The 24332-nt window shown below is 44.6% G+C and overlaps 1 protein-coding gene across 5 annotated transcripts in view; it reads left to right on the top strand.

The window, feature by feature from the left end:
- Positions 1 to 24332, top strand: part of prkg2 (protein kinase cGMP-dependent 2) — a 128624-nt gene that overhangs the window by 65009 nt on the left and 39283 nt on the right. For all 5 annotated transcript variants that reach the window (XM_041189078.1, XM_041189086.1, XM_041189062.1 and 2 more), the window contains 5 exons: positions 3330 to 3477; positions 15506 to 15642; positions 19776 to 19865; positions 20004 to 20145; positions 22408 to 22571. In XM_041189078.1, the coding sequence (XP_041045012.1) occupies positions 3330 to 3477; positions 15506 to 15642; positions 19776 to 19865; positions 20004 to 20145; positions 22408 to 22571 (681 nt within the window). The remainder of the gene's footprint in view (positions 1 to 3329; positions 3478 to 15505; positions 15643 to 19775; positions 19866 to 20003; positions 20146 to 22407; positions 22572 to 24332) is intronic.

Here is a 24332-nt window from a genome sequence, read left to right as displayed (position 1 = left end):
TTTGAAGGCAGTCTTGTTGGGGAACAAGCTGAGGAAGGAAGGCTACCCTAGCTGGCTCCCTTTCTCTGCCTTGTCTAGAATTCTATGTGGCTATCAACCTGCAGCCAGAGAACCCTCATCTGAGTGCAACTGGTCTATATTTGGACCTGCAAAGCTGAAACCAGTTAGTGAGAACTTCCAAACATCCATAAGGGACCTTAACGTCGACGGCGTTGAGACCCTGTGGACCTCATCCTTTATTTTATAATGCCCATCCTCCAAAGCCCATCTCTGCAGAGAGGCCCTATCTGTTTGTCATTTGTTTATCTGTGTGAGTGTCCGTGTGCGTGCTGGGGGAATTCTTTAGGAAGAGATAGATAGTTATACTTCCCGATTACAATTATGTTAACCAGTACTTGCAACTTGTTAAAAGAGGTTTTGTTTCAAAATAAATTAATCATTCTGAATTTTTGAAAGAAGCCTGGTCAGAATCTCTTTTCTTCTGGGTATTAGAGTCATAGGTAAACAACTGGCCATTTCAGTGAGAAAATTAAACATTTAAATTAATGGTACAGTCTGTAGTGGGGCTTGATAATTTGTGCACTCCTCCCATCCTGGTCATAACATAAGAGGGTCAATACTTGTCAGGTTTTCTACCCTTTGACCCAGGGAGAACATTGTGTGCCTCTACCTTCCTCCTGGCTGAGATTAGCTAACTCAAGATGGATCAAAGATCAAACCTGATCTGGACATTGAGTACCACATTGACAGGTGCACGTACCCATTGACACTAGGGTGCGGCTTCTTTGCATAATCCTTTGTTAAACATAATATAGTTCCTTATTTTTATGTCAGGTAATATTTTACAGGTAATTGCATTGTTTAATCTTTAGTGGCCTGAAGAGCAAAGGATTATTAACTGATACAGTAGCATTTTTGAACATCTGCTATCACTGTGGTTGAGTTCCCTGGTCATTTGAGCATTGACGTAAATCTTTCTAAACCTGACAACAAAATCAAACAGTCACAGTATGTGCGTTTCTAGTACAAAGTCTTTTCTTTCAGTTGTTTTTCACAAAACTTGTTTGTATGTCATAAGAGTTGTGCTTGGTATCTATTGATCACTCGAAGCATCTAAGTTTAATGTACATTTTTTCAACATTTGCCTTTCCTCTTTACAACATGCACATTTAATGTATTGCATACAAATTCCATTTGATGAAGGAGATCAGCGCTATCCTGTTGCCATACTTTCGTTATATAAAACCTTTGCACCTTGTTCCTTATTTTCTAAGCATTTTACCATACAACCTTAAAGCTGGTGGTATATTGATATAATGATGGGACACCCTCCTGTTTCCACAACCAGTTAGGATGCCTCTATAGTAGTTTAGCACTGCCACAGGAGAGAGAAAATGTTTCAGTAACTTTCTGCAGTTTACTAAGCATCTCAAAATCCTAGTTCTACAGCTTCACAGCTTGTTTTTATATTGAGAACCCAATGCATCATACCACAAAGGTGTGGTGTGTAGAAATGTATACCCATTCCACTACACAGTGAACTGTTTATCTCAGCAAGAGACCTTTGGAATAATGCTGCTGGGCAGAAACCAGATATGTTCTCACAGGAAGAAAGAGAATTGAAGGGTAGGGTGTTACATATCTGCTGGTGCCCATCTGATGGGAACTCTAGTGGAACCTGCAGCCTTGGATGTATCAGCTCTGGAATACAATTAGTAAGAATAGGAACATAAGAAAGGAATGAGGAAAACACATCCAGCCCCTCTTATATTTCATACATGATTCCCTCAACAATGGGCATTCGCCCTAACTGCCATGTGAATCAAACAGATCTATTAATTTGTCTAAAATCCTGAATCCCCTTCATTGACCCAGGTCTTTTTAAAAGAAGATTGACCAGAAATGAATACATTTTATGCCATTCTCTCACATATACAGTATCTTAGGAAAAAAAAAACAGGTGCTAAACAAGCAATAATGATTGGACTGTCCATTATAATCCATGTCCAATTTCTCTTTTTATTGACTTATATTAATAAAAATAGCAGACGGATGTATAATAGATGGCCGATGTTCTAACTTTTTTTACGCTCTTGCCGAAGTTCAATCTCACATTTTGCAAAGTTAACATTAATTTAATCCCATAGCATGGTCTTTAGAAGCTTACTCACCATTGATGCCAGGGTCCTTGGTCCATAGTTAGCTGGTTTATCCCTTTCTCCCTAATTGAATAGAAATGTTATATTGGTACTATTCCAGTTCTCTGGAGATCGCTTCCCTTATTTGCCACTTGCAGTGTGTCTTTGGATAATTAAGTTCTTTATTCTTTAATGGGGATATGGGCTTAAATTGAACATTTCAGAGGGCAGTTAAGAGTCAACCATATTGCTGTGGATCTGGAGTCACATAAAAGCCAAACCAGCTAAGGATAGCGGATTTCCTTCCCTTAATGGGCATTAAACGGAACCAGGTGGATCTTTATAACAATCAATGATAGTTCTATGGTCACTATCACTAGCTTTTAATTCCAGATTTATCGATTATATTTAAATTCCACCAGTTGCCATGGTGGGATTTGAACCCGTGTCCCCAGAGCACTCACCTGGGCTTCTGGATTGCTAGTCCAGTGACATTACCAAAACAGCACCAACTCCCTTATGCTTATTACTATAGCATGGTTATTTCATTTTTCTCTAATTTACCTACATCTCTCTTAATCTACTTTCTTCTCAACATTCAATGATCTACAGTAGACTGAATAGAGTAAAATTTCCTTTCTTATTCTTCAACTTTAACCAAATACATAACAACATTTTCACTATCGAACGTCTGTTCTAGTGAAGTGCCCGGATAGAATCTTTGATTAATACTGCCACCCCTCATTCTCACATACGTTATGCCCACTGAATATTTTGGAATTGGGAAGCTTTCGCTTCCAATCCTGCCCTAGCCTCAGCAATGTTTCTGTTCATGTTTTGTCCCATATACCCAATAGTAATTTCTGCTTGCAGCTGAGAAACTTTATTCAGACTATGTGCGAATTTAAATATTCAACTCAAACCTGTATCTGAAATTAAAACAGAAAATGCTGGAAAAACTCCACATCTGGCAGCATCTGTGGAAAGAAAAAGAGAGTTAATGTTTCGAGTCTGTATAACTCTTCTTCAGAGCTTCTTCTTCAAACCTGTATCTGTTTGTTCAGCAATCTTATTTTTAATCCCTCCTCCTTCTGATCTGTTCTTTCGCTTTTTCTTTAACTATTAAAGAATGAAAATGAATGTTGGATTATGCTCTCGGTTCTTACTACTTAAAAATCTGATTCTGTGTAGAATATCCACATCTGTACAAGGAGGAGAAATCTCGTTGGAGATGATTCGGATGAAGGAAAAGGTTGCCACATTTTCTCCAACATCCCCATTCAGAAACCTTGAGATCATCACCACTTTGGGGATAGGTGGATTTGGGCGAGTTGAACTGGTAAGGTGATTTCCTCTAATAGGAAACATGACATTACACTTTTTTAATGGTCTGAAATGAATGGGGGTGAAATTGGCACTAGTGAATCAACAGCCTGATTTACACTCTGCCCAATTTTCTTTTCTATGGGCTATAATAGAATAGAAAATCTGGTGGGGTGTAAAACAGGCTGATGATTTACTATTGTTCATGTTGTACTATAGCCAAAGACCAGTTTCAGCCCATACACTTCCATTACTGTTTCCATGATGCTGCTTTACCTGAGCCTTGCTAACTACTAGATTTATCTTCTGATATCAGGAATTGCACTCAGTACTGTACTGTCCCAACAGAGTTTCACATCAGTTAGATCTACCACTCTCTAGTTTTTCATAAAAATCATGTATTTGCTCATAATGCACACTGTTCTTCTCTCTAAAATTTGCAGCATAAACTAAGCAATTTGCATATGTTGTGCATCTCCTATTTTGGGATATAGAAGACAATAGATCAATAAGATATATGCTTTAATTAAGTTACTTTATGTGAGCTACTCGTTACCTTTCTTATCCTTATCTTAATCTTTCCTCATTTGAATTAATAATCAGAGTTCAATTTGCTTGATCACTTAATGAACATCACCTTCATTGGGACATTTAAATTTCTCTAATCTTTTCTTATACTTCATCTCCATTTAGTTACTGTTTTTTTCTGTACATTTTACAACATATATATCTTTTCAAGGAGTGATGTTCAAAGTGAACCACTCTAATTGTGGTTTGAATAGTTTGTTGTGAAGCCTTAAGACAACTCCTGTAGACTTACATACTACTATTATAATCTACCATTCTTCTAGCATTTCTAGGGGGTGAAATTGAGCCCAATAGTGTCTATTTAAGAAGTGCTACAAGTCTCCTTAGTGTTCCAAAATGACATCTGCGGCACATCTCTGACATGAAGCATGCCAGGTATATGTTGATCAAAAGGTTAGCGCCTGCTGCTACTAGGAGTGGGAAACGAGCCAGCTGAGGACTATTAATTGTGTGGGAGGCAAAATGCCAGCTTCCCAACAGCAGGGTGAAAGTTGGGAATTAGGTTGGTGGCAGATTAAAGGTGGATCTTGATGGCAAGCAGCAGGAACTTATTTTTAATGCATTTGCATGTCACACATACTTGTTAAAACACAAGTACACTGGATTAAATTCTACCTTTGCGATTAAGTCAGCAGCAAATGAGAAACACATGCCTTCAGATTCACAACCAGTTAAAGGTGGCATGTAGTCTCCCTGGTGGATTTGGACTCTTGTATGGGGAACTTTATTGGACCAGGGCAGAGGAGGCTGAGCTGTTGCATTGAGCTCAGGTGGCGACTGTCCAGGGGTGGTCAGAGCTCGGCTGAGTGAGGGAGAGAGGGCGGTGGCTGTCGATTGAGGTGAGGGCATGGCTGACCAAGGGAGATCGGGTCATGACAGCCTGACAAAGGCTCATGGGGGATGAGGAGGGTGAGCTGGCAACATTGGTAAGGCCTATCTTCATGGACAGGAGGTTAATCATGATAGATGGGAGATCAAGGGTGATAGAGGGCAGGTAAGCGGTGAGGTTGGGAGAGTCAAGGGTAACAGAGGACTGATCAAATGTATGGAGGGTCGAGGGTGATGGATGGCAGGTCTAGGGTAATAGCAGGCAGTTTGCTGGAGCCGGGGTCAAGGGGAGAGTGAAGGCGATAGGTGCAGCTCAGTTGATCTAGGCTGATGGTGAGTGGTCAAGAGTCACCAAAGGCAGGGCAAGGGTGATGGAGTGAGGGTCGAGGGTGATGAAAAGAAGCTCAAAGGTGACTGAGGGAGGGTGCAGGGTGATGGCTTGCAGCTGCAGGGTCAAGGTGGGAGTGTCCATGGACGCAGCTGCGACAACAGGGAGAAGTGGCTGGAGTAAAGGTCAAGGAGGGAGTTATCAGCAGTGGGGTAGGTGGTGACCAGGCCATGGTTGACACACAGCTGTGGGCCCCACATTGGTGAAGAGTACTCAGGTCAGGAAGGAGGGTCATATAGGCTGCCTTGTGTTCATGGTTCATCTCTGGCAGACAAGATGAGTCTTGCGGACCGAGTGACTTTGGATGCTCATTCGGAGGAGGATGGGAACTGGCAGAGGATGGTCCAAGCCCAGGCTCAGCATTGGCCAGAATGACAACAAGGGACAGCAGCAGAAGGTGAGGCAGTTCAGGATGCTGGCACACAGGGGCCAGTGCGACGCCAAGCAATGGTGTGTAATCGAATATACTGCATGCAGAGTAATTACCTAAAAATATCAGCGAGGCAATGCCAGAGACAGCTGAGGATATCATGTGTTTCTCTCATTCACCTATGACAGCTCCTTCAGGAAGACCAACGTCTCATGGAATGGGGTGGGGAGGGCAATCCAGTGCCAGTAGCTTTAAAAGTCACTGCAGCTTTGAATTTCTATATCACCAAATTATTCCAGGGCTGCACAGGGGATATATGTGGCATCTCACAGTCAGCCACTCGCAAGTGCATCAGGGAGGTCATCAATGTCTTGTTCAAAAGGATTAATGAATTTGTGGGATTTGCCACAGACCTGGAGAGTCAGGCAGCCAGAGCTGTGGGATTCGGTGCCATCACTGGATTTCCACAGGTACAAAGGGCAATTGATTGCAAGTGGTGCTGAGAGCTCCCTGGGAGCAGCCAACAGCATTCATAAACCAAAAGAGCTTTCATTCTTAATATGTAGCTGGTCTGTGAGCACTGTAAACGAATCTTTTATTTGTGTGCTCGCTTCCCAGGGAGCTCTCATGACTCTCACATCCTCACTCTCAGGTCCCACAACTGTTTGCACTTGCCAAACAACTGCAGGGGTGGCTCCTGGATGACAGGAGAGATACACAGAAGACCTGGCTCATGGCACCTGTGCAGTACCCACAAAGCCCAGCAGAGGAGGGGTATAATGCCATCAATGCCTCAACAAGGGCAACAATAGAACAGACCATTAGACTGCTGAAGATGGGACTCCACTGCCTGAACTGCTTAGATTGAGCACTATGTACAAGCCAAAGAGAGTCTCCAGGGTCATTGTGGCCTGCTGCGTTCTTCACAACCTTGCACAGCAAAGGGATGAGGAATTGCCAGACGGAGAGATAGAGAAGCTGGATGCCTCTTCAGATGAGGAAGAAGGGGAAGATGCTGATGTGCATGAGGGAGTGCATGGTGCAGCTTAGAGCTGCAGATGCCAGGGTGGTGGAGCAACGTGTCAGGCAGGCCTGTGATACCTTCATTCAATCCAGATTTCAGCCAGAGTGAGGTCCCTGCAAGATCTCTTCATTGCTACCTCAAGAAGTATCATAGTGAAGGTGCCACAATGTCTGTCATGCTCCCTCCAGACCAACCTATTTGCCTGCAACCTCTGGCACCCAGAAGGAAAAGGCTGCAGGCCCTTGGCATGAGCAAGTATATGCATGTTTCCATCAAAGCCTCACATACTTCTGACCTGGAAGGAAGTCACACATGACCCAGTCACACACACACCAATTCCTGGCAATATCTTGTGGGTTCACCTGCAAAATATAGAGTGCCTCACGTGCAGATGCTGTTCAGGCAACACTTTCTGAGGGGTGATATGGGTGAGCATCATATCACCATATGATGGCTTGCCAGTGAGTTTCCAATCCGCCAACCTAAAGAGTTGACAAACATGGAAATCTCCATTTGTCAAGAAACCCAGATATGCTACTCATTCCAAGGCACCATAATAAGTGGTGTGGCAAAAACCCCACATTCGCCATCATTGATTGTCAATGTCCTTAAAGTCCTTAAAAGTGTTTTTTAAGACTCCCAACATGACCATGCAACACACATAAATAAAGTGTTCCAATCTATATATTTACACATAAATGTATTATGTTAGAGAATGACTGAATACCTTTGTGTCATTAGAAGGTTTCTCATTTATACTTTCTACCACTATACCTTGATGTGACGCTGACATCCATGGCTGAGGTGGAAGCAGCCTGCTGAATACGATGCCCCATTGCCTGAGATAACCTTGGTGGCTGTCCTCTGGTGGTCCGAGGCCTTGAGGGTTCTGGCCTGCTGAGGGTCTCCTGCACAGGTGCAGGTGCTCCCTCTTTGACCTCACCCGCTGGATGTGCTGGGGTCACTGGCAGAATGGAGGAGGAGTCACAGCTCACCCTTATAGTGCCCTGAGATGACATCCCCGGGCAGCTAGTTGGTTCTCCTCCTCCCTGTGGGTGCATGATGGCACCTCACTGACACCAGGAGGAGAAGGGGCAACTGGAGGGAGATAGTGATGCACTGGAGGGAGATAGCGGTGCCTTGTTGCTGCTCTTGTCTAGCCACTGCTGCATAGAGCCCATGGCCAGAGTGACAGAATGCAGGTCCAAGCACCCATCTGGCAGCCATTGGTTGTTCTGCCGAATCTGGGCCTCCATGGTATTCACCAGCCTCTCCATGGAGGAAGCCATGTGCTTCCATGCCGGAGCCATGACAGTGCTCATGACTTGGATGGACTCCTCCATCGTCATTCAAGGCTGCACATGACCTCTTACACCTCCAATAGATGTTGCCCTGCCTGTCTCTGCATCCCCATCAGGTTTCTTATGGCTGTTTACAGAGGCCCATCATCGGAATGGGACTCAGCATGGATCAGGTCTCCAGCAGTCCTGCGACTTACAGGGACCTCACTGTCACATCCTCCATTAGCTGCTGCAGTATGCTAACCAGGTTGTCACCCCGAGCTTACATGCAAATGTGTACCCACAAAGGTGAATGTCTCTGCACTAGTGGAGGGTGTGGGGGAGTGATGTGATGGTGCACTGTCTGAGTGATCCATATCATCATCTTCAGAGGTGGAGTTCTGGCTTGCTACAGACTGTGTTTGCAATGTCTCCTGAATGCAAGGATCTGTAGTAGAGGAAACAAAGAATTAGCTTATGGTTATGCAGAATCCCGTCTCCCGTCACTGTCATGGGTGCCTCCTGTATGCTCTGTTCTCAACACCAGGTTGGAGACATCCACATTCTGATATATTGAAACTCCAGCCTCTCCGTCTTGAGCATCTGCCGTCCTCTCTTGTGACCCCACAGTCTGCTCCTCTGCAGGGGTCAATATGCGGATGTCAGGTAGTCCGCCGCCAGTCTTTGAATGCTCCATGACATTATTGCTCTTTTGTCTGATAGGCAGACAGAATTATGGATTGAGAATTGTCTCAATGGACACCAAAACCCTATAGGAGCATGCGGGCCTATGACAGCTCCTGTGCCCTCCCTAGTAAGTGTTCCACACAAGCACTGTCTTGCAACTGGTACAACTTTTACAGCATGAGCTGACTCCCACACATTCAGTCCTCATATTCCATCTGGTGCTGAGGCTGAGAATTCAAACTCCTGCCTGGCATACCTCCTCATTCACATAGTTACATTGCTTGATGCCCTCATAAGTGCCACTTTGTAGTGACTATACTGTGCCACTTACCCTTGCAAAGCACAGGAGGTCGTTGACCCTCTTGTGGCATTGGACTCAGTTGCACTTGTGGGCCCCTGGGCTGCTATCTCCATCCAGGCTGCCATGGCCTGGCAGGAAGGTCTCCTGCTGCCATTACTGGGAAGCAGAACTTCCTGCCATTCCTGGATGGCCTGGAGGAGATCCTGCAGGGAGGCAGGGGGTGCGGTGGTGGAGTGGTCAGATCAGCAGTTTTCAGCAGTAGCTGTACTCTCAGAGTGTCCATTCACACAACCTGGCTAATGCTGCTGGATGGCAGGGAGAGGTGCCTGTCCAGTTGCCATTTAACTATGGCACTTGCCCCTTCAACCCTGTAAGGTTATGGCAGAGCTGTCTACATCCTTGCCATCCCAGCTGGACAATTGATTGGGCCCCTGGACTATGAATATCTAATTGGCTGGCTGCCGTGTGATTGCGTGTGGCCAGACGTCAGCCCCCTGAGCTGAGGTCCCGCACACTTCTGGCCCCACCGTCGGACCAATTCCATGCTCCAGCCAACACCCTCTCTTAACTTTGTACAGCTGAACACAACATTAAGCAGCATGAAGGGCCTCGTCCCCACTGCCCCACCACCACCAGCACTATTTAAAGAGATCATCAACTACTTAGACTGGCTTATTTCTTCAGACTGTTGCTACAATTCTATCAGCAATCAGTGCTTTCCTTAGTTGTTTCAAGCTTGACAATTCTGCAGGGAGTAGTGTGGCAGGCACTGCAGTTTTTCCAGGCTTCAGCACAAACCAATTACTGCCAAATGTGTGTAGGCTTTCCCCTTGGCCTACAGCATGACCGGGCAAATGAGTAGAGGCCTTGCAGAACAGGAAAAGCTACGAAAAGATAAGGAGGAAGAAGGAAAGGAGGATTCCAAGCAGGAGGCCTTTTCCATCTAGTATGTTCAGGAAGCAATTCTCTTCCCTGAATCTCAGTAAGAACCAAAATTTGAGTGGTCTGGGCTCCTATCATTGAAAACTGTGAACTGCTGCAGCCACAACTCAAAACTCAGACCAGAGCAAAGACTGCAAAGCCAATTGTTGTGAAGGTGACAATGTCTTTGAATTTTGATGGATCTGGCTCCTTCCAGTCTGGTGTTGGCGATATTAGCAACATATAGCAGTTTGCAGCTCACTATTACATTTATTTTGTTCCCTCTTGGTAAAAAAAAGCAGGTGGAGTGAGCCTGAGGTAATGCAAGGATTACGGGCTGCTCAGGGTGTAAAGCATTGTTGCCTGTACACACATTGCCTTTTCTACTCTGCCATGTACCTGAACTGAAAGGGTTCCACTCCCTCAATGCGCAGCTGGTGTGTGACTATAGTCAGCACATCGTGCAGGTCAGTGCCTGATATCCTGGCAGCTGTCATGGCGTCTTCATCCTGCAGCAATGCACAGTGCCATTTGCATTTCACTACACAAAACCAATGGGTGGCTGCTGGGCAACAAGGACGGTCCGCTGACAACATGGCTTATGATTCCAGTTCACAACACACGCACATACCGAGCACAGAGGAAGGTGGTTGCAGTTGTTGGAGGTCAATCGTCTCATCTCCAGGACATCACTGCAGGAGTTCCTCAAGGTAGTGTCCTAGGCCCAACCATCTTCAGCTGCTTCATTAATGACCTTCCTTCCATCAAAATGTCAGAAGTGGGGATGTTCACTGATGATTGCGCAATGTTCAGCACCAATCGCGACTCCTTAGATACTGAAGCAGTCCATGTCCAAATGTAGCAAGACCTGGACAATATCCAGACTTGGGCGGACAAGTGGCAAGTACCATCCATGCCACACAAGTGCCAGGTAATGACCAGCTCCAACAAGAGAGAATCCAACCATCACTCCTTGACGTTCAATGGCATTGCCATCACTGAATCCCCCACTATTAACAACCTGAGGTTACAATTGACCAGAAATGGAACTGAACCAGCCATATAAATTCTGTGGCTCCAAGATTAGGTCAGAGGCAAGGAATCCTATGCTGAGTAACTCACCTCCGGACTCCCCAAAGCCTGTCCACCATCTACAAGGCACAAATCAGGAGTGTGATTGAATACTCTCCACTTGCCTGGATGAGTGCAGCTTCAACAACACTCAAGAAGTTTGACACCATCCAGGACAAAGCAACCTGCTTGGTTGGCACCCCTTCCACAAACGTTCACTCCTTCCACCATCGACGCAAAGTAGCAGTAGTGCGTACCATCTACAAGATGCACTGTAGGAATTCACCAAGGCTCCTTAGACAGTACCTTTCAAACCCACGACCACTGCCATCTAGAAGGATAAGGGCAGCTGACACCTGGGAACACCACAACCTGGAAGTTCCCCTCCAAGCTACTCACCATCTTAACTTGGAAATATAATGCAGTTCCTTCACAGTCACTGGGCCAAAATCCTGAAACACCCTCCCTAACAGCACTGTGGGTGTATCTACATCACATGGACTGCAGCGGTTCAAGAAGACAGCTCACCACCAACTTGTCAAGGGTAATTAGGGGATGGGCAATAAATGCAGGCCCAGCCAGCAGCACCCACACCCCATGAATGAATTTAAAAAAAACACATGAGCAGCATGCATTCAACAAAAAGCCATGGTGGCACAAGAAGGCTGATAGAGCAGACCTGGCATGTTGAAGCAATGATTCCGCTGCTCTGGCGAGCCGTACAGGACTCAGCTGAGCAGCATTCCAGATTTGTGGTGGTCTGCTGCACAACCTCACCACCATGAGGGAAAAACCTTTCTCATTATCTATCAGATAACAAGCTGAGGAGGAGAAGGAAGAGGAAGTGGAAGAGACAGAAGAAAAAGGAGAAAAAGGAAGGCTACAATCTAGTTAACTGCTTTTTTTGCCTGGGCTGTAAATAAAGAAGTACTGCAAATGTAATACCAGTAAGCTCAAGCTTAATTCTCCATTCACAAACAATTCTACTGTTCTTACTTTTCTTCTGTTACTGGCCATCACACCATTCTCTTAGCTATAGTGCAAAAGTAAAAACCAACACAAAATACATATTCCAAACTGAATTTATAATAAATTATGCCAAATTGAATACAAAATTAAACTAATCTTCTTGTACATTTCCTTAGTGCCTGTGTTGGGGTGTCTTTCCTGTCCTAGTGTGCCTATGCATTGCTACCCCTTGACTGCAGCAAGACTGTTGGAAGGATACTGACTTTGAGTGGAAGGAGACTCCAGATGACCTGAGGGATGACCTCGAGCAGTTCTAGGCCTTGAAGGCCCGGCTTCAAACTGCAGCACCTTGGCATGGGCGACAGCAGTTTGGGCAGGCTGGCAGATGGGGACAGCAAGGGCACTGGTGGAATGGCACCAATGAGAGGATGAATGCTGTCATCCTGAGAGGGGACAGCAGGTTCATGCTCCACAGAGCCTTACCAATGACGCCCACATCCCTGAATGACATATCAAAAAATGTGGTTTCAGTACCCAGATAGATGAGTAACAACAAGGATCTAAATATTGATCCCTGAAAGACCCTAGTCAGTGCTTCCCCCACCAATCTTACAATATGAGCCTCATAATACCTTGGAGCTGAAAGAGAGCAGGGGGATGGATTGCAGAAAGGAAACCCAGAAGTAAAGGTTTCTCCCAGGCCCTGTTTCAAATTATCTCAACAGGTTTCTCTCCATTAGTCAGCCAGATTGACAAGCTGACTGTCTCTTGGGCTAGAAAGCAACTGTGAAGCAGTTGGCACTTAAGTCCAACATAACGTGGAGAAATGACCAATATTCGTGGGGGAATTGAGGGGGTGGCGGGGGTGGGGGGGAGGGGGGAGGGGGTGGTGGAGGGCAGCCAACTGGTGAATAGGGGAGGAGTCTGCTGATCATGACATGTTTAAATTGGTGGGCTGGTGGGAAATACCCCTGCTCTCCCTGGCTCACAAGCAGTACACAAAGACACGTACCTCATGGATCCAGTCCTTCTCACCTCGTTTCAGCTGCAGTGTTTCCCAAGCCCTGGGGAAAAAACTTGTTAAAATGGAGGCACATGACCTCCTTAAACTACATTAAACTATTTTAGTGCCAACCTATCTCCTTAGAGGGCTTGATCATCACCATGCCCCCACCCTGACCCACCATAGTTAAAACCAGACATGCTGTTTTGGGGTCATGGGGAAATTTTGTGGAGGTGATGGGGGTCTCAGCTTCCAAATTAAGAGTATGCCAGGCAATTAACAGGCTGGGCAGGCCTGCCACGGGATCAGAACCAGGAATTGGGAAGTCCTGCCTGCCGAGAGCTGCTAGCCAATCAGAAGCCAGCAGCTTTTTTGCTTGTTGTGCTCCCCACTTGGTGAGCCTCCCACTCACTGCTGGGTTAATACCAGCAGCGATGGGATGAGATCTTTAAGTGGCCATTAATTGTCCACTTGAGGGCCTCAATTGACAGCAAGGCGGGAAGGCCATCCACAGGCTTTCCCACAAGGGAATTAATTGGAGTGGAGGTGAATACTGGAAGGTGGCGGGGAAGGTGGCAGGGTCCCCACAATGAGGAAATATTGATAATCATGCGAGTACAGTCACTGACTCCCCTGCCCCTCGGGAAACCCAGCCAAGGCTACAAAGCCAACTGCCCTCTTCTACCTGACTGGCCTGGTTGGTAGTGAACTTGATATATCAGCCAGCCCAACGTTAGGTGGCATCTTTGACCTCCTTAATGCAGGGGATGGGCCACTGACCGAGAGATGCCACATAGATCTCCAGACAATTCCTGGAATGAGCCACAGGTGTAAATGAAGCATGCAAACATCACCTTTAAGATCACTGGGTGACCACCATTTCCCACTGCATCAACTCTTGTTGCAGTATACCGCATAGTTCCTCCACCACTACCCTGGAGTGATGCAGTCTCTGTAGACATTGGGTCCTCGGGCCATCTCCATGAGCCTCTGACAGTACACCTTTTTTACCTGGGTAGCACCCTCTGCAATTATGAGGCCGCCCTCTTGCCCCGGTGTGCATTCCTTGTCCATGTCCAATGGCTTCCTCAATCCGTTGGAGCTTCCATATGGCCGCATCCCCATCTCTACGCCACTCACTTTCTCACTGGAGGAGTCAAAATCTGAAAGTATCGACCCATTACCAGAAGAAGCATTCACTGTGATGAGCCTCTCAAGAACCTTGTCTTACCTCCAGCGGCTGCTGTGGATCATGCAAGCACCTTCACTAGCAGTCCCACTTTCTTCAGTGCCTCCATACATGATGCTGTCATTTCTTAAAGACACAGACTGCAGACAGATTCACAGAGTTGCTGCCAGTTCCCTTCATGGCTCAGCTGTTGCTCAGGTCTCGCCTCATTTGAGTAGGTGAAACTTGGACTGGGATTTTCCGGTCTGCCAATGACGGGGATCGGCGCAGGTGGGACCGGAAAATTTGGAGAGCAGCCAAAAGTCAGTTGACTTTGGGCAGGAATTTCCGGTCCCGCTGGTGTCGGGACCGGAAAATCCCGCCTTCAGTCTCCATGCATCCAGTATGCCATTGGTAAAATGAGAAAAAGATAGGAAAATGCCTGACAATTGGCTGTTTCAACTCCTTAGTTACCTGCCTGCCATTGATCTGCCCCATCGCCCATAAAATTATTCATCAGAAAAAGATATCGGAGAACCAGCCCACCACAGGCCCATGCCATTTTACCCCCCCCACCTCCACAGCCTCCATTCCCACCCCCTAGGGCCGGTAAAATTCTTCCCTTTATTTAAATCAAGTAAGATGACCTCCTGACGTAAGCTTACATGGTATTTTCTTTATTTTGTATTATTGCACAAAGATACCGTAGATCACGTTGTATAAATCGACCTTTGAAGCTTCGAAATAATCTTCCAAAAACAGAGTTTGACTTACATGCTTTTATGGACTGAATTGGGTTAGTCCAAAGTTAATGATTGTTCCCTATGTTCACCTTATTGTAAAATTAGCTGAATGATTCTTATGTGACTTGTCTCACCAAGTGCTTGCTTGGTTGAACTTTTGTGAGCCTGAAGGATAAACACCCAAATTTTCAGTTCAACGGGCAGCTCAAGTCAACTGCACAAAGGTAAAATACACAGACTGATTTTGAAAACCTGAGAAGGTGTTTACAGTAGAATCGAATTTGTGAAGGTCACGAGGTCTGAGCTGATGGTCCTGTAAACTTCAGTTTTGGATGGTTAAAACTTTCGATGTCCTCATCCATATCCATTTTATATGCAATATCTTTACTTTTTGATTCTTTATAACTCATACTGAGGACACTTTGTGCTTGACCTTTGGTTAACACTGTTTAAAGTCATGGGATTTAAAATAATTCTTTTGAACTCTTAATGGCAAAAGCACATCACAACATAAATTTTCATCTTCACTGTAGGAGCAATAGCCTAGCAGAATGCATCTCCCACCCATTACAGAAACTGACTGATTATCATTCCATGCTCTTGCAGTGAAGGTGAAAATTTATACATTTGTGAGCACTTCTTTGCCAAGTAAAATAAATCTTTAAAACTGTAATAGTAAGTAATTAGTTATCCTTCTTTACAGGTCAAAATGAAGAATGAAAATGTGACCTTTGCTGTGAAGTGCATAAAGAAAAAACATATTGTTGACACAAGACAGCAGGAGCACATATATTCAGAGAAGAAGATTCTAGAAGAGGCATGCTCGCCATTTATTGTGACGTAGGTGTTTTTCTGAATGATAATTAAAGAAATACTCCAGGAAGACTTTTAACAATTCTGTTTAAAAGCTGACAGTAACTTATGTAAAAAATATAGTTTCAACTTGCCTTTATTAGGCCAGTTTACTTTTTATCAGCATACTGTTTGAAAAGTAATCTACAGCCATTACCTGGTTCCTGCATAAATCTGTTAGCACCAGCTGTTGAGTCCAGCTCTCCTCTGTTGGGTTCAATATTGAATAGTGTCCTGGCATCCTAGAGTCATGGTCGCTTTCCATTTCTTAGCCTTATTAATTTGATTGACAGATGGTATCGAAAGTCTTATATTTTGAATGGGACTCCTCCTTTACTTATGATAAGTAATTTAAAATAATGTCCGCAGGGCCACTCCTATATCGCAACAGGAATGACAAGAAAATAATTTATGTTTTTTAGCAGAAAATCGGATTAATTTTTTTTCACTTGTGCATAAATTTAATTTCTTTTATGGATCTAGAAACAAAATAAGGCATGTAATTGTCCTGCACTGGAGCACTGAAAGGGGACAATAGGCAATGAAATTATGGTCATATTGTGGGAGTAATTTTATGAGGCTGTAGGGTTAAAATTGGATAAGGCCCAAAAACAGGTGTGGGGATTGTGCATGATTGACTATCGCCCATTTGTTACGATGTGGAAGCTTTGCACTACCTACAAATTATAATGATTCCAGCATACACCCCAGTGTAAAATGCACTGCTGAGTGGCTTCACATCTCAGCAGAGGCCCAAGTTCATGCAAGGCTAGCACCACTAATGGTAGCCTACACTACTTAAAGGCAGTGGCAGCAACAGGTATTGGAAGAGGCTGAGGTTGAGTCTCTGAGCAGTAGGACAGTGAAAATGCACCAACAGGGCAGAGAATATGTTCCAAAGGTTTCTGATGCAGTACTGCAGGCCTTGGAGGTGCATAAGAGGAATAAGGTGCTGTACTCACACAGGGCCACTTGCAGACACGACCATGATGTAACGTCTAATGACCAATGTCTCAGCTTTCATCACAGCGCAAGGTGAAGCCACTCAACATCTGGAATTCTACACAGAGGCAGTGGCCTCACCTCTGGATTTAAAAGTTGGAGGCGAGCCCACCTGGAAGACCCAAGCTGGTTTTACAGCCATCAGGTTATGAATTGGCTCAAGTTGAAACTCCCATCTCTGTCTGGGAGGATGTGCTGCCTCCTCGAACTCCTGGCCAACCAAAAGGTTGTCAACTCTCTAGTCCCAGTAGCAACACTGGGAACAGTGGCCACTGCTGGGACTACAAGCAATCTCGAATGGCGGGCGTCACTGAAAAGTATCTGGGGCTGGCAGGCCCCCGCGAGGGAGGTGGGGTGGCCAGGATTGGGTGGGTGGAGGAGGGTGGGGGTGGGTAGTAGTGTGGGGAGAGGCCTCCACTGGGCACAGTGTGTCCAATGAAGCAACCCCCCCCAACAAGGTCGTCAGGGTTCACCTAATTGGCTACCCTTGCATGGGCACCACCTCCCCCCCTCCCACCCCATATCCCCCTGTTCCCCCACCCATAGCTGATAAAATACGAATGGCAGTGGGAGAAGGCCCTTAAGTGACCATTAATTGGCCACCTCAGGGCCTCAATTGGCCCAAAGATGGGTGGCCCCTAACATCTCCCCTACCGCAGGAGGAAGTTAGACAACAGGCATGGCACTGCCACCATGCCACCTAAATTTAACCCCCTGCCCACGCATCCCAGCCCACTTCCCGGCTTGTGGGGAGGGGGTTGCTGTTGCAAAATTCCACCCATCCTCTGAGTGCTACAGTGGAAGCTCAGAATGAAATCATGAAACCTCAGCTGCCATGCAGGCTCAGGTTGCTGCCATCATGGCTGCAGATACCAGTGCTCAAAAGGTCTCTCAACAGTCCAGCTATCTGTCCACCAGCAGATTACTAAGATTTATGAGGCACTGCCCTGCGATTGTGACAGTGACTCATGCAGGACCAAGCTCCTACTTCTCCCGGGATAACTGCCACTCCAAGAGTGCCGTAGTACTGATCCCTGTCAGCGGCCAGCCCACGCTGCTGCTGCCCATGCTGACGTGGTGCAGTTTGAAGCCAGTGCTTCTAGGCCTAGTGCTGTTCAAGGTCATCTTGTAAAGCCATTTGCACTCTCCCCGGTATTGTTACAGATGTCGCCTGCTCCAGCCTGGAAGGACCCTACTACAATGAAATTCAGGGCCGTGGTCACTCCCACAGATACTGGTAGCACTGTCCTTACCCTACTTGCTTTGCCCCATACTGATAATTTGGCATAAGCTATGATTAGCAACCCTTGGACAATGAGGACACTATATGAAGAGAGAGAGTGAGGGATTTTCCTGCTGTTCAATGTTCCATGTAGGGGACAGTGAGAAAACCTACAAACTCTAAACAGATTGAGTGCTGCTCCAGTGAAGCATGCCTCTGCAGCAGAAGGAGGCAGGATAAACCATTAAAGGTGGCAGAAGCACTCCAAAGATTTAATGTAAGATTTGTAAGCAGGGTCTGCACGAGCTGCTGGGACCTTTGGTTTGGGTATCGGGCAGAAGAAAGGGAGAAATGTATCCACTTCCTGACTGTCTCCCTCCATAAAGGACAACAACAGGATTCCCATTGCCCCCATTGGAAGTAACACTACCCACCTGCTGGCAGTACCTGGGGTATACGCGGGAGGTAGGAAAATCATCTGTTTTCGCTATGTCCATACCTACTGTCACTTAAATGCAACAGAGCAGTCAAAGATCAAGTGACTGAATTTCCTACTTGAGGGGTAGTAGTGGCATCAGGGAAGGGGGAATTTTTGCAATATTCTCAAGAGCATCTAGTACTAGGCACCCCACTCCATATTTCACCTTCCTCTGCTGTAATACCACCTGACAGTGAGCAGAGGAAAATACAGCCCCTAAAAAATATCAATTGAGCCAAATTTCCAGGCTGGAAGTTCCAAAGCTTCTAGCATAAAAGTTGAAGCCACAATCATGGCTGATCTGATCTTATTGAATGGCAGAGCAGGACTGAGGGGCCGAAAGGCCTATTCCTGCTCCTAATTCATATGTTTGCATGTACTTACAATTTCCAGTTCCTTTGAATATACAGGACATGTACAGCGCATGGAATTACGCTTTGAAGCAGAAGTGTGCAGCACTAAGAAGGACAGAGATCAAGTTTAATCATTGAGTTTCCTTAGCTGTTTACACTATGAAAGGGATAGCTGTCAGCCTGCTCTCTCTTAGCTTCCAGCGGAAAAGCTGAAAGCAGATGTGGTAGTGGTTTTGGAACCGCCTATCCTATTATTGTGTCCTCTTTGCAACACTTCCGAGAGAGTTTCAAAGGGAGACAAGAAAAATGGATGTTTTTTTTAATAGAAGTATCTAAACTGTTAAAAAAAATACATTGCAAATGCACCTTGGGCAACAATTGGATACAGAATGCATTTACACAAATGAATCAGTTTAGAGAGATAGTGAGAAAATATAACATAGCAATCACAGTGCTCATGACAACAATGAATTTCATAACCTTGAATGCTGCCTTTATAATACTTTTTAATGAATTTTTTGTTGATAATATTTTATCTTTTAGTTCTTAGGTGTACTTTAGTGGGATACATAGGAGACACTCTGGATTTTTGTACTGCATTTTCATTTTCAACAGTAGTCAACAGGAACATTTAATTCTTCTCTCACATTAAAAAATGTCATCAATGTTCTGATTAATGGTCTGCATATGTGTTTTCCCATATGTCAAGCAAATATTTCCATTATGAAAAGTAATCCTAAATGCTAATTTGGGACTCCCAACCAATCATCACCCTTTTCTCTTATAATATAAATTGTTATGATAGTTTGAAATTTGGTATTGTGTTTGTCCTGATGTTCGAGATGAAAAACTTTGCCAACAAGTCTCTCTTTTCAGCAATATTCAAATGCTTAATTAGCAATAGGATTGCAACTGTTTGCAATTAACTTTGGTTAACCTGCTGATCCCAAATGTGCAAAACCTATTGCATTAATATTAATGCACTCCCACAGTATATTCCTGTAAACATCATGAACAAGCTTTACAAGCTGTGTGTCATCTGGTTTCTCCCTTCCTGATGTTGTAGACTATTTCGCAGTTTTAAAGACAACAAGTATGTTTACATGCTGTTGGAGGCTTGCCTTGGAGGAGAGATCTGGAGCACCCTCAGGGATAGGTGAGCTGACCTAATATTGGTGTACAGGCATCGAACTTGTCTTTTTAAAGCAAGCCTTGTTGAATTTTGATAGTAAAAGTTTATCTTATACTGCATATCTCACTGACCATGTGCCTCAATACATTCTTCTTGTGGCAGAGGTTGTTTTGATGAGTGCACTGCAAAGTTTTGTATTTCTTGTGTGACTGAAGCATTTGATTACCTGCATCACATTGGAGTTATCTACAGGGACCTAAAACCAGAGAATTTGATGCTTGATACTGAAGGATACGTAAAGTTGGTAAGTATTAAATATTGTGCTGATTCTTGAGAATGAAATGCATTTGGGTGCATTATTGTTCTGGGTTCTGGGCTAGCAATCCAGAGGTGGTGAGTCTAAATACCTCCCACTTGTGCCTTGTGAAATCTAACTCAGTAAAAATCTGGTCACTTGTGGGAAGGATGTTCATCAGATCTGCTGATTGTCGTAAAAACTCAGTTATTTCCACAATTCTGATATCGAAAGAAAACATTTTAAGGAAAAGCTTCATTCCGTCTCTGAATCATGTTTCAATACAGAATTGTAACATAGACCGGAATATTGCCGTCAACATGTGGGGGCGGACCTGACACACCGATGCATCAAATGACATAGGGGCAGCAGGTATATTGGGCATGCGTCCCGACGTCATTGCACCTCATTTCGATATTTTGTTTGGTGGGTGCACACCGGAGTCGGCTGCGCATCCATTGAACTGTCAACAGCCTATTAAGTCCATTAAAAAAGCAATTAAAGTAGTTAACCACGCTGCCTGTCCAACCTTAAGGTTGGCGGGATGAGGTTTCCTGAAGGTTAATAATTAATTAAATTTTGCTAAATTCACAAACATGACCCAGCTCATGTGACACTGTCACATGATGGGACATGATTAAATTATTTTTAATTTCCTTTATTCAAAAGTTTTATTATGAGCTTAGTCTCCCTGAGGCAGCTCCATGCGCGGAAGAGCGCAGGCCCCGATTCTCCTTCCTCCCCTCACCCACACATGTAGCGTTGAGCATCACAAAACGCATATTATGCTGGGCGGGCTTTAATTGGCCAGCCCATGTAAAATGGCGGCACGCAGCCAATCACAGGTGGTGATCGGCTCTGCGCCCTCCCCTGTCCGCTCCTACCTAGCCCGCTTGACATAGGTAAGATTCAGTCCATTGAGCATAACGTTAAGCACAATCATTCTTGTAGGTTAACATGATGCCACATTATCTCAAACCATAGTGGAGATAACCAACAATTCTACCTGCTGCCCCTATATTTAGACCTTGCAGGACCAATGATATGCAATAATAACAAAATATATGGCTCTGCACATTTTCATTTATAAATGCCAATAATTAGTTTCAGCAGTTTTACAGTGTTTTTGTAAGATTCTGAAATCTCTATTTGCTGCCAGGTTCCCCTTAGTTCTACATCTAACTTGTGACCATGCGTCTGCTACTGAAGCTGAAGATATTCAGCTCCTCAGTCTCCCATTCCCACTGCAGATACCCTTCTACCTCCAAAGCTCACAGGGTGTACCATGATTATTTTTCTCATTGGCAACTAACACCAGTCTCCAAGAATATCATTCTTCAGTCAGTCACTAAGAAGTCTACATAACAGGCACCCAGCCTAATGATCAGAAAGCTGCTAGCATCCAGTTGGCATTTCCCAACAGTACACTTGGAATTGAGGTGTCAATGGAGTGTAAGACCAAAGTTGTATCCCCCCCACCACATGGCGCTGACAGCTCTCAGTGAAACTCTCCCATTTGGCTCCTTGATCCTGCTCCACCATTCAATAAGATCATGGCTTAGGTTTAACGTTATTTACTACTAAAATAATTGAGTTTTATATCTTATGCATGTTTCCAAGTGAACAGCCTGTTAAAGGACCAGGCATTCTACTGATTTCCCAGCCTGCATATTTTATTTTACCCATATTTTAAGTCTACCTTTTAAAGAATAAATAATTTTTATTTAGGTATTTTTGATTGTCCTTTATTTCTTTATTCCTTTATCATTATTATTATTATTATTATTATTACACATGATATTATTAGAAGGCCAATAACGTAAGAGAAGGCAGTAGGGCCAGACACTCCCTATATATGGAGTTCTCATATCGCTGGCCCACAGAAGGGACCAGCATCAGATCAGTACTGGTTCACTCAGCAGGACCAGGTACACCAGACTGTTGAAGAGTGCACATGGGTGCCTTCTGGGCTTCAGGCCAGGATCATAGCCTGGACCTTTCGAGAATAAATCAGGAAGTTGAAAAAAAATTAAACCACATCATAAGGAACCAGCAAGTTGAACCTGAATTCCTGGCTTCTCTGCCCACCATTGGGAGTGTACCAGATGCTCCTGTGGTGTGGGTACCTGTCAGTGCCATTGCCCACACCAGTACTGGAAAGCTGATTGAGTCAATGGCAAAAGTTCTGGCCAATGTGGATCGCAGATCTTGGTCTTTTCATGATTTTGCAGATAACTGGAAGAATAAATTTCCCTGATCCTCTGTTTCCAGGTTGATTTTGGATTTGCTAAGAAGATTGGTAAAGGTCAGAAAACGTGGACATTTTGTGGCACTCCTGAATATGTAGCCCCTGAGATCATTCTGAATAAGGGCCATGATTTTGGTGTAGATTTCTGGTCACTGGGAATTCTTGTCTTTGAGCTTCTTACTGGAAGGTAAACAGCCCTTTGTATAACTGATTCTATCTGCAATCACTGGGCGTGAAGGAAAATGCAAAAAGTAGAAAGTTAAATCTTTTCAAACTGCTGATGTGTGCTTAGTTAACTGATCTCAGACACTGTAACAGCTAGATGGTATAGTTGACTATGTGTCCATCGGCTAGCGAGAGCCAAGATCAAAAGTTCAAATTAAATTTCCTTTAGAAGTAAAATTTTGGGATATAGCATATGAGTAATTTGAGTCATGGTATAACTGTAACATGCTTTGGAGGTTAAAAGTTGGCTTTCGACCTGCAGTTCTGGGTTTTTCCTTGTGTTATTTCTGGATGTGGTGTAGATCATTTGGTACGAATCGAATGTAATGATTGCAATAGTCAAATGCCATTGCGTTATTTGACAACTAGGATTGTAGAAGGCAAACAAGATGGAGTTTGGACTTTTTGCCTTTAGCATTTCCTATTTTCCTATCCCACTACTCACTGCTATCCAAATGATCAGTGGTGGAAAATACTTGTGTCTAGATTTCAGTTCAAAACAGAATTGGGTTGGGTAGGTTGGGTTGGGATGTGATGTATTTCACAATTGAACAACCTGCTGACATTCACTGTCTAGATTTAGACACAAGAATGCCTATTTAAACAGTTGAATGCAAGAATGGCCTATTCATTCATTTTTACCACTCCCATCCTAAAATGGGTTTCTCAGAAACTAATGGGAAAAAAATCACCTTTCTGCTTGTAAAGGCTATGCTCAAGACCATCATAAGAAATGTATGCAGAGTATGTATGTGGGATGGAGGAGGGCGAGGGTGAGGTGGGAATGTAGGTAGTGGACTTTGCTGGAGAGAACATCAAAAACAAAAAGTGTCTGTCCTGTTTAATGGACCTAGATCCAGTGGCATGGAATTAATTGGATTGTCCTTCCAAAGAGCTGACATAGGCACGATGTGCCACATGACCTCCTTATCCTTCACAAATCTTTACCAAGTTGTTAGTGATTTTTTTTTTTGCCTCCACATTCCTTTATTGGCTCAAGTACATTTGTCAGTGGGTGATCCACTAAGTGAACATATTTAGAGGAAGAGGGAGAATAGAGGAGGAAATCAGGCATATCAGGCTGCCCAAGCAATGTCCCACATCTTCCCTTCAGTATCCCAACCCTTTCATCCGCAGAAAGAAGTGAAATGACCTTGTTGTAGCACACACTGTGCTGATGGGAATTTTTCTCCCTGAAGAGCCCTGTGCCAGAAGCTCAGTACGTGGAATCACGGAGAAGCAAGTGCCTGACTAATTGTTGTTCTGGAAAGTTCTTTAGAAGCACACCAATCACAACATGCTGTGCTTTACATGGCACTGCAGAAAAGAAGGTTTGTCAGGATGACCAGGAATCGGCATCGTCAGATTGGCCACATCCAACAAAAACAAACAACCCATTTTTGAAGGCCCTGGGAAACCTACCCAGAAATGGCATGGGGACCAGCCTTCTGGGTCAGCAGACAGGCAGATGTCAAGCTGTGCCATCTGCTGTAAGGATACTACCTTGCAGCAGAGAGTTGCTACATGAAGAATTATCAGTTGAAAGTTAAAAGTTGACACCTGCGAAAAAGAAAATGTTTTCATTTGCAGTATGGTCTGGGTAGGTTACTCACTGGCCACAAAGACTATGGGCTGGACACAGCACAGAGTCAAACATATCAGTCTGGACATTTACTGGAGTGGGTAATATAAGCAGGTTATGATGGGGTGGAGTTCCAAACAG

This window comes from Carcharodon carcharias, chromosome 1, assembly GCF_017639515.1.
Source record: "Carcharodon carcharias isolate sCarCar2 chromosome 1, sCarCar2.pri, whole genome shotgun sequence".
Taxonomy (NCBI): domain Eukaryota; kingdom Metazoa; phylum Chordata; class Chondrichthyes; order Lamniformes; family Lamnidae; genus Carcharodon; species Carcharodon carcharias.
The sequence above is the reverse complement of the archived record's forward strand: the minus strand, read 5'-3'. Positions and strand labels throughout refer to the sequence as shown.